The sequence below is a fragment of the Saimiri boliviensis genome, chromosome 12 (assembly GCF_048565385.1).
Source record: "Saimiri boliviensis isolate mSaiBol1 chromosome 12, mSaiBol1.pri, whole genome shotgun sequence".
Classification (NCBI taxonomy): Eukaryota; Metazoa; Chordata; class Mammalia; order Primates; family Cebidae; genus Saimiri; species Saimiri boliviensis.
Genome location: NC_133460.1, coordinates 15,160,599 through 15,177,455, shown reverse-complemented (window position 1 = coordinate 15,177,455; position 16,857 = coordinate 15,160,599). Strand labels below are relative to the sequence as shown.

The following is a 16,857-nucleotide window of genomic DNA, read 5'->3' as shown; positions in this document are numbered from 1 at the left end:
GAGACGGGGTTTCACCATGTTGACCAGGATGATCTCCATCTCTTGACCTCGTGATCCACCCACCTCGACCTCCCAAGGTGCTGGGATTACAGGCTTGAGCCACCGCACCCGGCCTGCCTTGCATTTTTCTATAATGAAATAGAATATAGGAAAAGAAGAGATTGTGGATCTCATTTTGGCAAGCAAGTTATCTTTCCCGCAAGCTCTCAGAAGCATTCCAGACAGTTAAGGGTTTTTCTGTTCCCATGGCCTCTTGCCAGTGCTAGATTTTATACAAATGGCCTTATTTTCCCATAATTCTAAAACTCCTTCGAAACTTGCTCTGAGCCTCTGTCCTCCACAAATATGTTTAGTTCACTGTGAAATAATGGTAAGGGATCTTTCAAGGACAGATAACGGGCCTGTTATTTTCTCACAGCTTGAGTAGCCCCTGACTTAAGAAAAGCAACTGAATCATGTGATGCTGGTGTGTGTTACTCAAGTCATTAAATTACTTCATTTTATTAAAGGAATCTCAAGGTCATCTTGTCCAGTGCTTCCCATGTGGTATGCCAGTATGCCACCACATACGGCTGGGCCACTGCAGAGAGGCAGATGAGCCTCAAGTCACTGACTCCCTTCAGCTTGGATGTACCTTGTACACAACTTACAAGAATAATCATGATGATGTGTGATTTTTGCTTTACATGCTAATGTTAGATCCTAATATGAGTAAGATAGGTCTCCCCTGAACTACATGGTATTAGACTTCGTGTGTTAATATTGTGTGTGTTATTTGTTGTTTTTTGGTCAGAAATGGAAAATCTCATTCCAAATATGCTTATTATTAATATATTTGTAATTTGCAAGAAGTTACACAGGCATTTTGGAATTGTTTTCATAATAGGGTAGACAACTGCCTTCATATTCTTTTATTTTGGAGAGACAAGGTCTTTGTTCTGTTGCCCAGGCTGGAGTGCAGTGGCACGATCATAGCTCACTACATCCTTGAACTCCTGGGCTCAAGCCATCACACCTCAGCCTCTGGAGTAGCTGGGACTACAGGCATATGTCACTACACTCGACTAATTTTTTTAATTTTTTTGTACAATCTTGCTACATTGCCCAGGGTGGTCTTGAACTCATTTAAGCCATCCTCCTGCTTAGGCCTCCTAAATTGCTGGGATTACAGGCATGAGCCACTGTACCCAGCCACATGCCATATTCTTTATATTACTTTTCTGACTCCTGACACCCTGGGGCAGACTTTGAGTTCCCTGCTTGCCCATTGTTGCTTTCCTGACATCAGGCAAAGGAAGTGTTTCTTTAGCTTATGGTGTCTAGCCAAATGTGTTTGAATCAGCCAAGTGGGGTTATCAAGATAGTAAGTGAGAACCTACTTACATGTAATAGTTTAGCCTTTTCAGCATTTTTTGCTGAAGTTCTCAGAGTCAAGAGAACCTGAATTATTAGCAGTAGTACAGGTGGCTGTTGATATTTCAGCTCCTGCCATGGTTTGTACCCTTGAGGAAGTTGAGCGAACAATGTCTGTAAGTTGAGTAAATAATAAACTCAAGCAATTTTTCTTTCTTTAAAACAATGTGTTAACTTTTTTATTGTTATTTTTCTGAGACGGACCCTCACTCTGTCACCTAGACTGGAGTGTAGTGGCATGATCTCGGCTCACTGCAACCTCCAACTCCTGGGTTCAAATGATTCTCCTGCCTCAACCTCCCAAGTAGCTGGAATTACAGGCATGTGCACCACCATGCCCAGCTAATTTTTAATGTCTTTTTAGTAGAGATGGGATTTTGCTGTATTGGCCAGGCTGGTTTCAAACTCCCGACCTCAGGTGATCAGCCTACCTCCTTCTCCCAGGGTGCTGGGATTACAGGCATGAGCCACCACGACCAGCCTTAATTTTTAATTGAAAAAAGTTTGAAGCATACACATATGCATTGTGACTAGGTTGGTAAACCTCCCTGTACCTATCACTTAACTGTCTCCATTTATAGCGATGGTTCCAAGAGTGTAAGTCATCAGACTAAGCATCAGTACCCTCTGGGAATGTCCTAGAAATGTAAAATTCTACTAGTGAAAGTTGTAGTGAATCAGAAACTTGGGGTAGAGCCTGTCCGTCTATGGTTTAGCAAGCCACCCAGGTGATTTTGATGACCGCTGAAGCCTGAGAATCACCACAGATACCATTCCATCCTAACTCTGCTGGAGTCTTTCAAAGGAAATTCTGTCATTTGTAAATACATTAGTACATAAACTGTCTTTTTCAAAACAGTACAAATTGATGTGACATTTAGAGAGCAGCCTGCTAATGGGTCCCCATATTTAAATAGGCTTACCCTCTGATCTCTTAATTCCACTCATACTATCTACTTTAAAGAAATAACTGGACAGATGCTTCATGATGTATATGCAAGGATGCTTGCAGTACCTAGATGGGGAAAACTTAGAAATACCACATGTCTCATAGTGAGGGATTGGCTAAGCAAGTTATGTTTTATACACTCAATGGAATGCTATGAAATCATTGTAGAGAAGAATGTCCCTTCTAAGGATGTTGCTATTTAGGAAAAGCAGTTTTCAAACCAGATATTGGGTGGTCCCATTTTCTTTTCTCTATTCAGAGAGAGAGAGAGAGAGAGAGTGTGTGTGTTTGTGTGTGTGTGTGTACGCCTGTGCACATGTGCCATGTACATGAGGGGGAGAATGTATTTTGTTGTGTACACTAACTTAAGCATGTAGGACAAAACGCTGGAATGTTACACACCAAAAGATGAATAGTTACCTTTGGAAGATATGATTATGGTTAATTTTTACCTTCCTTTTAACCTTTTTTTTTTTTTTTTAACGATGCATGTATTTTTATAGTAGGGAAAAACCGTAAAGCTACCGTAACTTTGGAAAAGACATTTTCATTGAAATTATAGCCTCTGATTGCATTTGCAGATGGACACATACTGGATTCAAAGAGATATGCCGTTATTGGAGCAGATCTCCGAGACCTGTCTCAACTGGAAGAGAAACTAAAGAAATGTAACATGAATACACAGTGAGATTTTTTTTTTACAAAAAACTTCTTTTGCTTTTGTGATTTCATGCTAATTATGAGATAGGGCCAGCCTGAAGTACAGCATGATACCCATGTTCCATTTTTTATTCAGTAAGTTTTATTTCATTGCTATTAAGTTTTCTGAAATGTCTTTTTTTCTTTTTTGAGACGAAGTTTCACTTTCGTTGCCCAGGCTGGAGTGCTATGGTGCGATCTTGGCTCACCACAAACTCTGCCTCCTAGGTTCAAGCGATTCTCTTGCCTCAGGCTCCAGAGTAGCTGGGATTACAGGCGTGCACCACCATTCCCAGCTAATAATTGTATTTTTAATAGAGATGGGGTTTCTTCATGTTGGTCAGGCTGGTCTCAAACTCCTGACCTCAGGTAATCTGCCCATCTTGACCTCTCAAAGTGCTGGGATTACAGGCGTGAGCCACCACACCTGGTGTCGTTTTCTGAAAATTTTTAAGCAGCACTGTTCTTTAAATATGTTTCCACATCAGAATCATCTGTGTTACTTGAAATACTAGTGCCTAATTTCATATGAAAGTTTGAGAGATGATAATTGTATGGATAGATACATATTTGTAATATATAAAGAAAAGATTAGCATCCAGGATATATGAAGAACAACTACTATTTGAAAAAAAGAAAAATGGGCAAAGGATAGATGACCAGGCAGCTCAAAGAAGAAACTGAATATCCTATGAAACAGGTATTGGGCATCAGTGATAATCAGATGAAATTCTATTTTACTCTCACCAAGTTGGCAAAAATGTAATAGGGGACAATATCAAGTATTGGCAAGGATGTGGGGGATAGGGAATGATACACCACTGGTGGAAGTGATCTTGGTAGGTGATTGTGAGAAGCAATCTGAAATAATCTAGTAACATTAAAAGTGTGTGTACCATATGATATAGCAGTCGCACTTTTGTGGGTGGCCGCTTGAGAAGATCTTGCATGTGTGCATCAGGAAAATGTTCACTGTAGTTCATGAGTCTGGGAACTTAGTTCAGCTGCACAGGTTTGATTTCTGACAGGAACATCTGCTAGACCATGACCTTGGATAACTCGCTTCACCTCTCTGCATCTGTTCCCTCTTCTGAAAAATGTAAGTAATAGGATGGGCATGGTGGCTCATGCCTGTAATCCCAGCACTTTGGGAGGCCATCGTGGGAAGATCACCTGAGGTCAGCAGATCAAGACCAGCCTGGCCAGCATGGTGAAGCCCCGTCTTTACTAAAAATGCAAAAAATCAGCTGGGCATGGTGGTGGGCAGCTGTAATCCCAGTAACTTGGGAGGCCAAGGCAGGAGAATCACTTGAACCCAGGAGGACTAGATTGCACTGAGCTGAGATCATGACATTGCACTCCAGCCTGGACAACAGTGAGACTCCATCTCAAAAAAAAGAAAAATGTGAATGCGAATAGAATAATAGAACCCAGTTTTAAGTGTTAGCAGTTGAGGATATTGATAACTATCAAATCTCTGAGAAATGGTATTCATTTCTGTAATTTTAATTGTTGATGATTTTGATGGTTCCTCAAAGAGAAGATAGAAATAATTCTTAATCACAGTACTTAGAGAGAACCACCTTAAAATTTTATCCCCAAATTTGTAAATATATGTTTTTGTTTAAAATGTGATTATGCTATGCATATAATTTTGGAACCTTTTTTTTTTTTTTTTTTTTTTTTTTGGAGACAGGGTTCTTACTCTGTCACCCAGGCTGGAGTGCAGTGATGTGATCTGTGCTCACTGAAGCATGAATCACAGGCCCAAGTGATCCTTCCACCTCAGCCTTCTGAGTAGCGGGGACCACAGGTGTGCACCACCACACCCAGCTAATTTTTATAGAGACAAGATTTCACCTTATTGCCCAGGCTGGTTATGAGCTCCTGAGCTCAAGCAATCTGCCTGCCTTGGCCTCCCAAAGTGCTGGAATTACAGGTGTGAGCCACCGCACCCAGCCAGTTTTGGAACTTTTAAAAGAATTGGCTGGGTGCGGTGGCTTATACCACCCAGGAGGAGGAGGTTGCAGTGAGCCAAGATCGCACCACTGCACTCCAGGCTGGCAACAGAGTGAGACTCTGTCTCAAAAAAAAAAAAAAAAAAAAAAAGAATCGAAGATATATGTGTATTGTACACATATAATCATTCATGTGTTTATTAGTCTTCACTCGTTTAGCAAATAATCGAGATTCTTAGGATATACCACGTTGTTTTCAACCAGTTTCTTGTTGAGCACTTGATGTCACACAATTTATTTTTTCTAAGATCTCCTGCCAGTAAAAACAGATGAAAACCACCCATTGGCCTTTTGGGAAAAATCACAGCCAGCCATGAGGAACATCAATATTTAGGGGGCAGGAAGGGAGAAGAGGCCTCAGTAAAGGAGTCTGAGAATGAGGAGTAAGTGAATTGGGAAAAACCAGTCGAGTTGTAGACAAAGGAGAAGCATTTCTTCAAGCTTCACCAGTCCTGTCAGCATTGACCCTGTTCCAGACTAGTTGGGTCAAGGAGAGTCAAGAATATTGGTTCCCCCACCTTGAATTTTGGGATAAAGGAAAGAGGAGTTCAAGCAGGCCAAAAAAGGAGAGTGCACATGAGTTGCATAGAGTTCACTTGCACATAACTTGTGAACTGCCAAAGTTCCTTTTAAAAAAATTAAGCTTTTAGATATTTCTTGTTTTTTTTTTTGAGACAGTCTTGCTCTGTTGCCAGGCACCAGGCTGGAGTGCAGTGACATGATCTCGGCTCACTGCAACCGCCGCCTCCTGGGTTCAAGCAATTCTCCTGCCTCAGCCTCCCAAGTAGCTGGAACTACAGGCACGCGCCACCACGCCCAGCTAATTTTTGTATTTTTTAGTAGAGCTGGGGTTTCACCCTGTTGGCCAAGATGGTCTTGATCTCCTGACCTCGTGCTCCTCCCGCCTTAGCCTCCCAAAGTGCTGGGATTACAGGCATGAGCCACTGTGCCTGGCCTTAGATACTTTTTAAGGAGTTTGTTGGTTCTCCTATTTCATAGTGTGTTGATTGCTTTGGGTCTGGTGAATCAGAGTGTATATACCAATAATGTAATTTCTTGAAGATTATTCAAGTTGTGTTCAGTTTTTTTTTTTTTTTTTGAGACAGGATCTCACTCTGTTACCTAGGCTGGAATGTGGTGGCATGATCACGGCTTACTGCAACCTCTGCCTCCCAGGTTCAAGCAATTCTCAGGAGGCTGAAACCTTCGAGTAGTTGGGACTACAGGTGCATGCCACCATGCCCACCTAATTTCTGTGTTTTTATTTTTGTTTTTTTTTTTTTTTGAGATGGAGTCTCACTCTGTCACCCAGGCTGGAGTGCAGTGGCACGATCTCGGCACACTGCAATGTCCACCTCCCAGGTTCAAGCAATTCTCCTGTCTCAGTCTCCTGAGGAGCTGGGAATACAGGTGCCTGCCACCACGTCTGAATAATTTAATTTCTGTGTTCTTAGAACAGATGGGATTTCTCCACGTTGGCCAGGCTGGTCTCAAACTCCTGACCTTAAGTGATCTATCCACCTTGGCCTCCCAAAGTGCTGGGATTACAAACATGAGCCATCATGCTTTGCCCTATGTTCAATTCTTGATGGCAAAAGTTTATATGAGGAGAATTAGCCTAGGCAAAGTAGTAAGACTCCATTTCTGTAAAAAGTTTTTAAAAATTAGCTGAGCATAGTGGAACATGCCTGTAGTCCTAGCTACTTGGGAGGCTGGGGCAGGAAGATCACTTGAGGCCAGGAGGTCAGGGTTACAGTAAGCTGTGATTGCGTCACTGCACTCCAGCTGGGTGACAGAGCAATACCCTGTCTCTAAAGGAAGAAGAATTGGGCACTATTAAATGAATGTCAGTATTTCTACATCATATCAGTCAGCTTTTGTTGTATAACAGATAACCTCAAATTCAGTGGTTTAAAACAACTCACAGAATATTTAGTTGCTCAGGATGCTATGAGTTGGCGTTTTGGGCTGAGCATAGCTGGATGTTCTTCTGTAGTTTGGACTGGGCTTAGCTGGATGCTTTTCTGCAGTTTGGGCTGGGCTTGGCTGGCTGCTTTTCTGCAGTTTGGGCTGGGCTCAGCTGGCTGTTCTTCTGCCGTTTGGGCTGGGTTTAGCTGGATGTTCTTCTGCAGTTTGGACTGGGCGTAGCTGGATGTTCTTCTGTAGTTTGGGCTGAGCTTAGCGGGATGTTCTTCTGTAGTTTGAGCTGGCTTAGCTGGATGTTCTTCTGCAGTTTGGACTGGGCTTAGCTGGATGTTCTGTAGTTTGGACTGGCTTAGCTGGATGTTTTCTGCAGTTTGGACTGGGCGTAGCTGGATGTTCTTGTGCAGTTTGGGCTGGGCTTAGCTGGATGTTATTCTGTAGTTTGGGCTGGCTTAGCTGGATGTTCTTCTGCAGTTTGGGCTGGGCTTAGCTGGATGTTCTTCTGCAGTTTAGACTGGGCTTAGCTGAATGGTTCTGCTTGGCGTGAGGTTTAGCTTATATCCTGAAGTAGTTTAATCATGTGGACAGTGAGCAGGCCAGCTATGGTCTGGCTGGCTGTCAGTTGGGATGCCTTCGTCTCTTCCACTGGTCGTCTCCTCCTATAGCAAGCTAGCTTGGATTCCTTCACATAGTGGTTTCAGGTTTCCAAATGCAGCAAGGGAGCAAGCACTGATGTGCATGTGACTTTCAAGCTTCTGCTTGCATCATGATTTTGTTGCTGTCCTGTTGACCAAAACAAAAGTTTCATGACTACCCAGATTCCAGGGGTAGAAGAATAAACACCTCTCAAATGGGAGAAGCTACAGTGTTAGATTGGCATGGATGTAAGTGCATAGCAGGGGAGAACTTGTAGCCACTTTTACAGTCTACCACACACACTGAACATGTTTTCATAGCCACACAAATCACTGCTCACTGCTTACTGCTCACCTTTTCACAGTAGAAAGCTTGGGTTGTGATGGTGGTCCACATGTATTCCTGCCCTGACTGGGGCTGTGCTTGCTCAGGCCTTCTTATCTCCCTGGAGCATGGACTGCCCCACCAGTACTGCAACATGTGTACAATTAGAGGGGCCTGACTTGATGATAACAAATTTATGTGCCTTTTTTTCTTCTCTTAAGATTGCCAACACTCCTGATAGCTGAATGTGTGCTGGTTTACATGACTCCAGAGCAGTCTGCAAACCTCCTAAAGTGGGCAGCCAACAGTTTTGAGGTGGCCATGTTCATAAACTACGAACAGGTAAAAGGAAGCACGGGAGAATTGGATTCTGTACAAGACCCCAGTGGTGGCTTCCCCATCCCAGCACTCTTAGGATAACCTTCCTTAGCCTTTTCCTTCTGCCTCCAGCCTCTCACATAGCTCCTTTATTCATCACTAGCAATCAGTACTCCTGACCTCTTGACCTCTTGCAGACTTTCAGCCAGAGTTATTGCAACTTCTATCTTAGCCTTTACAAAAGTTTTTCAAGATCTTATTTTTATCATTACATGTACTATGGAGTCATTGAACGTGAGGAAGGGGATTTTGGCTACCAGCATTTCGGGGTAGCAACCCAGATGCCATCAGGGACAGGCAGGTGGTGCCAGTGGAGGTCAGCCAGGGGTAATAGTGTGGGGTTTGGCAACTGAACTGGAGCACCCACGTCCCATCTCATTAAGAGTGGCCACTGCCCATTTATAGCCTGTTGTTATCATGTAGGCATGTGAGCCTAGAGCTGCCAGAACTTTTTCAAAAAAGTTGGAAATGTAGGATTTTTTAAAAAAGAAAAAGAAATATGCCCACTCTCCAGATTGCTGGTCAGTGGCTTATCACATAATAAGCACTGATATGTGCTATTTTTATTGTTTATGACTTTTTATTTATTTGTTTGTTTGAGATAGGGTCTTACTGTATCACCTGGGCTGGAGTACAGTGGTGAGTATCATAGCTTACTACAGCCTCGACCTCCTGCGGCTCAGGTGATCCTCCCACGTCACCCTCCCAAGTAACCAGGATCACAGGTGCACACCACCATGCCAAGCTAATTTAAAATTTTTTTTGTACAGACAGGGTTTCGTCATATTGCCTGGCTGGTCAATTTTATTATTTTAAATCTCCTTTTTTATTTTATCACACATAAGAGCAGTAAGGGGACTTACCCAGTCTCACGTAATTATGGACAGATCTAGGGCTAGCCCTTGGTCTCTCAACCTCCTCTCCAGGTCCCTTCCTGCCCAGGTTCCCGTGCAGATGGTTCTCGATTGGTTGATTTTACATCCTTCCCTCTCTTTGATTGGGAGCGCTCCTTAGACTCTGTCTTCCATCTTGATGGGTGGCTGTAATGGAAGCAAAAGGCCTCACTGGTCTTGTCTTTTGATGTGAATAAGTCCTGGGGACCCATCTTTGCTTTCAGAATAACCACATCTGGGGAAAAACAAATTCTACCATCCATGCTTCCATGTTTTGAATTTGTGCTGCTTCATTCACTTTGCTTAGTTGTGTATTCTTTTGTTGAACAAGTCTTTATTCAACATCATGTGAGAGACAGTGGATTCAGTGAATTCTGACCAGAGATCTTGTCACTTTGGAGTAAGCCTGGGAATGTGCCAGTTTTCAAAATGTTGTCCATAGCTGTCCCTAAACTGGTTCAGTCCCCACCCGCCACCCTCATCTGGTGAATAATGAACATTTAACTTAATTCAGTGATTTCCTAACAGACACAAAATGGTCAGTACCCTTACAACCATGTGTTAATTCCTCACATGCCTTACATTGTTTTCTTTTTTTTTTTAGAGACAACGTTTTGTTCTTTTGCTGAGACTGGAGTGCAGTGGTGCCATCATAGCTTACTGCAGTCTTGAGCTCCCAGGCTCAAGTGATCCTCCCACCTCACTCTCCCTAATATCTGGGACTATAGGTGCATACCATCACTCTCAGATAATTTTTTTTTTTGGTAGAGATGGGGTCTCACTATGGTGTCCAGGCTGGTCTCAGACTCCTGGCCTCAAGCAGTTCTCCCACCCCAGTCTCCCAAAGCACTGAGACTACAGGTATCAGCCACCATGCTTAACTTGTTTTTGAATTAGTACTTTAAGATGACAGACCAGGCATGTGGCTCATGCTTATAATCCTAGCACTTTGGGAGGCCGAGGCAGGTGGATTGCCTGAGCTCAGGAGTTTGAGACCAGCCTGGGCAACACAGTGAAACCATGCCTCTACTAAAAATACAAAAAATTAGCTGAGTGTGGCAGCATGTCCCTGTAATTCCAGCTACTCAGGAGGCTGAGGCAGGAGAATTGCTAGAACCCAGAAAGCGGAGGTTGCAGTGAGCCAAGATTGTGCCACTATACTCCAGCCTGGGTGACCAAGCAAGACTCCATCTCTTTAAAAAAAAAAAAAAAAAAAATAACCAAACTACATGGATGATAATTTCAATAATAATCCTAAAGCAATGGTAGCAAATTCTTAGATTTTGCTTACTATATAGCAGGGACTATTCTATGAGCTTGACATACATTAACTTCTATATTTATGTATTTACTTTTTGAGATGGAATCTCACTCTGTCACCCAGGCTGGAGGGCAGTGGCATGATCTTGGCTCACTGCAACCTCCACCTCTCAGGTTCAAGTGATTCTCCTGCCTCAGCCTCCTGAGTAACTGGGATTACAGGCGTGTGCCACCATGCCCAGCTAATTGTGTATTTTCAGTAGAGACAGGGTTTCACCATGTTGGCCAGGCCGGTCTTGAACTCCTGACCTCAAGTGATCCACCCACCTCAGCCTTCCACAGTGTTGGGATTATAGGTGTGAGTCACCTCGCCCAGCCTATTATTTAATTATCACAACAAGCCACAATGTAGATACTACTACTATTCTAATTTTGTAGGTAAGGGGAGACTGAGGCACAGAGTTACGTAGTTTATACACAGCATCAAAGCTCCTAAAAGTCAAGCGAAAATTCAAACCCAGGCAATAAAATAATGGAATATTGCTGACAAACACTTTCTATCTGGAATGAATATGCGCCATGTGGTCATTAGTGCCACATACCTGTCTCTCCACCGAAATAGTATTGGTTCTTGTCTGGCAGTACTGTCGTATGCACTCCAAAAATTATTTTCCATATTGTTAAAGTGATAAAAAAATTTTTTTTTTGAGACAGAATCTCACTCTGTCACCCAGGCTGGAGTGTAGTGTCACGATCTCGGCTCACTGCAACCTCCACCTCCTGGGTTCAAGCAATTCTCCTGCCTCAGCCTTCCGAGTAGCTGGGATTACAGGTATAATCACTATACCCAGCTGATTTTTGTATTTTTAGTAGAGATGGGGTTTCACCATGTTGGCCAGGCTAGTCTTGAACTCCTGACCTTAAGTGATCCGCCTACCTTGGCCTCCCAAAGTGCTGGGATTATAGTGATGGCCACCACCTTGGCCTAAATTGGTGAATTTTTAATACTCTGTATATGAAAAAGTAATAGTGTATATGCTACAATGGTATACACTAATAATTTTCCTGGCCTTTTTCATATGTAGATTAATTTTGGGTTTTTTAGATTAGTTTTTGTAATTCAAAAAGTAATACCATATGCAGGGTACAAAAATTAAAAATACAACAGGGTAGACAAGGAAAAGTAAATCTCTCTCCTACCCCAGACCTTGGTCCTCTAAACTGGAAGCAAGGCTGCCACATTCCAGAATTTTTCTTTTTTTTGAGACGGAGTTTCACTCTTATTGCCCAGGCTGGGGTGCAATGGTGCCATCTTGGCTCACTGCAACCTCTGCTTCCCAGGTTCAAGTGATTCTCCTGCCTTAGCCTCCCGAGTAGCTGGGATTACAGACAGGTGCCACCATGCCTGGCTAATTATATAGTTTCAGTAGAGATGGGTTTTCCCATGTTGGTCAGGCTGGTCTCAAACTCCTAACCTCAGGTGATCCCCTGCCTCGGCCTCCCAAAGTGCTGGGATTACAGGCACGAGCTACTGCGCCCAGCCCAGGATTTTTCTGTGTACATAGGGAGAGATTCTTTTTTTCCTTGAAGACAGATAGGCTCATACTATCCATATTCCTCTATACTTCGCTTTTTAAGAGTTTACCCTAGAGGTCATTTCATGTCTATATCTGTCTTCCTTTTCTGTTTTCATGGCTGTGTGTGTGTGTGTGTGTGTGTGTGTGTGTGTGTATTTATTTTGAGACAGAGGTTTGCTCTGTCGCCCAGGCTAGAGTGCAGTGGCGTGATCTTGGCTCACTGCACCCTCCACCTTTCAGATTCAAGCAGTTCTCCTGCCTCAGCTTCCCGAGTAGCTGGGACTACAGGTGTGTGTCACCATGCCTGGCTAATTTTTTTGTCTTTTTAGTAGAGGCGGGGTTTCACCATGTTAGCCAGGATGGTCTCGATCTCCTAACCTCATGATATGCCCAACTCGGCCTCCCAAAGTACTGGGATTACAGGTGTGAGCCACTGTGCCCGGCAACTATATATATTTCATTATACAAACATGCCAGAATTTATTTCTAGATTCTTCTTATTATACCTAATGCTGTGATAAACATTCTTGCATGTTAGCATGCACGTGTAGCGTAGATTGCGTTTGGTGGAATTGGTGGATCACAGATTGAGCATTTAAAACAGGTGTATCTTGCCCAGTTGCCCTTCAAGGGCTACCCAATATTATGCTCCCATCAGCATCATGCTGTTGCCTGACCCTCAGTCCTTTACCTTGCTGGGTGTGCCTCATGAAACGTCAGCCTCAGCTGCTTAAAAATAGGATGATGATGTTTTGTTTTGCCTATTTAAGAAACCCTTAAGAGTATATCTTACCTTCTCTTTCCCTCCTAGGTGAACATGGGTGATCGGTTTGGGCAGATCATGATTGAAAACCTGCGGCGACGACAGTGTGACCTGGCGGGCGTGGAGACCTGCAAGTCGTTAGAGTCACAGGTCAGAGAGCAGGGACTGGGACCTCCATTTAGACCCTTAGTCCACCAAGATATATAAACGTCTTTCTTTGCAGATGTGATCATGGAGAAGCCCTGTTCAGTGCCTGCCAACATAGGCTTCTGAGCCTCCATGTGGGCCGCTAGTTCATGAGGCTGGGAAGACCAAGTCCTGCTTTGCCATCTTGGTGTAGAAAATACACATTTACATTTCCTACACCCTATTATTTTGACTTTGTATTATGCAAATTTTCAATCAAACATAAAGGTAGAGGGAATGGGAAAATAAACACACACCTCCCATCACCTAACTTCAATATGTCTTATTTTAACAGTATTATTTCCTGTATTCCCCCCACAATTTTTTTTGTTGATGGTGGAATATTTTCAGGCAAATCCCAGACAGCATATGATTTCACCCCTAAATATTCATGTGAATCACCCACCAATAAGGACTTTCTTCTCCGAGAATGATGATAATACCATTTCACCGATCATACCTCACAAGTTGACAACTCCTTTGTAGCATTTAATGCCCAGTCCGTGTTCAATTTCACCAGTTGTTTCAAAAACCTTTTTTTTTTTATAGCTAATGTGTTTGAATCAGGATTTAAACATTGTCCACACTTTGTAGAGGATTGATATGTCCCTTAAATCTCTTTGACTCTATAGTAGTGCCCTCTCCCTTTAAAAGAGTCATTTATTTTTGCTTGAAACACCTCCCACCCCTCCCCCCATATAAACAGGTTCATTTTTTTGGGGTGAGTGCAGGCAGTGACTCATGCCTATAATCCCAGCACTTTGGGATGCTGAGGCAGGCAGATCACCTGAGTTCAGGAGTTAAGAGACCAGCCTGGCTGACGTGGTGAAACCCCATCTCTACTAAAAATACAAAAATTAGCCAGGCGTGCACTTCTATAATCCCAGCTACTCGGGAGACTGAGGCAGTAGATTTGCTTGAACCTGAAAGATGGAGGTTGCAGTAAGCCAAAATCACGCTTTTGTGCTCCAGCCTGGGCAACAGAGTGAGCCTCCATCTCAATAAATGAATAAATAAATAGGTTCATTTTTACATGTCCCTTGTCACATAACCATTAGAATGCTTTAAAAAATTGTCTTTCATAGAAAAGTTCTCCCTTCATTTCTCTTTAGAAGTACTTTAGTGAGCTTCCCTCCATTATGACAATGCTTGTTCAGCATGGAAAGTTGGAAAGTAAAAAGAAGATATTAGGGGCCAGGATGCACTTTTGAGAAAGGAGTCATCTCAGAGGAGGTCTGGTGTGTGTAAGAGCATCTTGGTGCCAGGCGCACTGGCTCACACTTCTGATCCCAGCACCTTGGGAGGCTGAAGTGAGAGGGTCGCTAGAGCCCAGGACGTCAAGGCTGCAGGGAGCTATGGTCACACCACCGTACTTCAGCTTGGGCAACAGAGTGAGACCTTGTCTCGTTAAAACAGTGTCTCGGATTTGTACGCCAGTGCCTGGTAGTTTTCTAGTTCTCCATTTCTCTTCATTGCACATTTTAGAAAGAACGGCTCCTGTCGAATGGGTGGGAAACAGCATCGGCCGTCGACATGATGGAGTTGTACAGCAGGTTACCTCGAGCTGAAGTGAGCAGGTATGGGGTTGGTGAGCATCAGCTTGATGGTCATTCATTGTGAACTCAAGGCATGATTGCCTGTATTCTTTAATGCAGAAAAACAGAACAATATGTGAAGATTTTATTTAAAAAAAAAAAAAAAAAAGACCAGGCATGGTGGCTCATGTCGGTAATCCCAGCACTTTGGGAGGCATAGGTGGGCAGATCACTTGAGGTCAGGAGTTCAAGACCAGCCTGGCCAACATGGTGAAACCCCATCTCTACTAAAAATACGAAACTTAGCTGGGCATGGTGGCGGATGCCTATAATCCCATCTACTCGGGAAGATGAGAAGGGGAATCGCTTGAACCCAGGTTGTGAGGACGGAGGTTCAGTGAGCCGAGATCGCGCCTCTTCACTCTAGCCAGGGCAACAGGGCGAAACTCCATCTCAAATAAATAAAAATATAAAAACTAGCTGAGTGTGGTGGTGCATGCCTATAATCCCAGCTACTAGGGAGGCTGAGGCAGGAGGATTGCTTGAATCCAGGAAGTGGAGGTTGCAGTGAGCTGAGTTTTCGCCACTACATTCCAGCATGGGCAACAGAACAAGACTCAAAAAAAAAAAAAAAAAAAAAAAAACACCCAACTAGACCTATTTTGAAACAAGTTAAATACTGATAGCAGCTTGAAAGTCACTCATTAACTATTAGCTGAGATAGGGCTTATGCCCAAACTGATTATTTTAGTCACAACAAGCAATTACACCTGGAAAACTCCCAGAGCAAGCTTGGCAGTGGAAATTTGACATAATCCCTGCTTTGGAGATGGAGGAAAATGACATTGCTCAAGGACGCATAAGGGGCTGGCAGATTTTTAAATGGACTTTTCTCCCCATTATAAAGGAAATCTGTGCTTCTTGTTCTACAAAGTTCCTCAAGCATTGTAAAGTGCATGAAGTATAAAAGTAGTTGCCCGCTCTGTAGTCACACTTGGGAGGTAGCAATTCTTATCATATTGGGAAATATTCTTTTCATAGATAGATATTTATTGATACATAGATTTCTATTTTTTGAATCTATGGATTCATACTACACATACTGGTCTGTAAACCACCATCCTTTTTGAAAACAATAGATCAGGCGTCCCCAAACTACGGCCCGTGGTCCGCATGCGGCCCCCTGAGGCCATTTATCCGGTCCCCCGCCGCGCTTCAGGAAGGGGCACCTCTTTCATTGGTGGTCAGTGAGAGGAGCACAGTATGCGGCGGCCCTCCAACGGTCTGAGGGACAGTGAACTGGCCCCCTGTGTAAAAAGTTTGGGATGCCTGCAATAGATTGTATGTACTTTTACATATCAAAATATTAAGGGTTGCTATATCCCATTTAAGGGTACATAGGGCTGGGTGTGGTGGCTCATGCCTGTAATCCCAGCACTTTGGCAGTCCAAGGCAGGTGAGTCACCTGAGGTTAGGAGTTCAAGACCAGCCCTGGCCAACATGGTGAAACTCTTTTTCTACTAAAAATACAAAAATTAGCTGGGCGTGGTGGGGGGGTACCTGTAATTCCAGCTACTTGGGAGGTTGAGGCAGAAGAGTCACTTAAACCTGGGAGACAGAGGTTGCAGTGAGCTGAAATTGCACCATTGCACGCCAGCCTGGGCAATAAGAGCAAAACTCTGTCTCAAAAAAAAAAAAAGAAAAAAAAAAAGAAAGGTACATAGTATTTATATTGATATGTGGATATAGTATGTTGATAATTTTTAAGTAATTAAAAATGTCTATAGCTGGGCATTCAGTCGTGGTGTCTTGTTTATTCATCTTGTTTTAATTTCCCTGTTATAAACAGCACTAGAGAGAACATCATGGTACGTGCATCTGTGTACAGCACTACTGCGCACTTCAGCTCTTTTTTTTTTTTATTAACATTTAGATGTATCACTGTTTTTCCAAAATATGTATATAATAACTAGCAATGAAAGCCTGGAGGGTTTGAGAAAGTGGTATTTCCACGTGATCAGATCAGTGCTTCCTGGATTCTTCCGGAAGCATCCTTCTCCACAGGCTGGTTTTCATTTGCTACATGTCAGGATGACTGATTTGAACATCCCCGATCTGGCCCCTGAAATGGGGATGCTCTAGCAACTCTTAGGGGCCCGTGACTAGGATCAACCACAAGGAACGTCTCTTGTCTCCAGGCCATCCTTTGTCTCATATTGCCAGGACCTTCTGTAGACAGCAGTGTGTAACCCTAGCAGTGGGGGCAGGTAAGGAGATTGGAAGGCCTTTGTCTATGCCAGGCT

At 43.3% G+C, this 16,857-nt stretch overlaps 1 protein-coding gene across 1 annotated transcript in view; it reads left to right on the top strand.

The window, feature by feature from the left end:
- The window catches only part of LCMT1 (leucine carboxyl methyltransferase 1), a 70,314-nt gene that overhangs the window by 48,608 nt on the left and 4,849 nt on the right, over positions 1-16,857 (top strand). The window contains exons 6-9 of the mRNA XM_003930213.3: positions 2,944-3,046; positions 8,184-8,304; positions 12,882-12,983; positions 14,505-14,596. Of these exons, the coding sequence (XP_003930262.1) occupies positions 2,944-3,046; positions 8,184-8,304; positions 12,882-12,983; positions 14,505-14,596 (418 nt within the window). The remainder of the gene's footprint in view (positions 1-2,943; positions 3,047-8,183; positions 8,305-12,881; positions 12,984-14,504; positions 14,597-16,857) is intronic.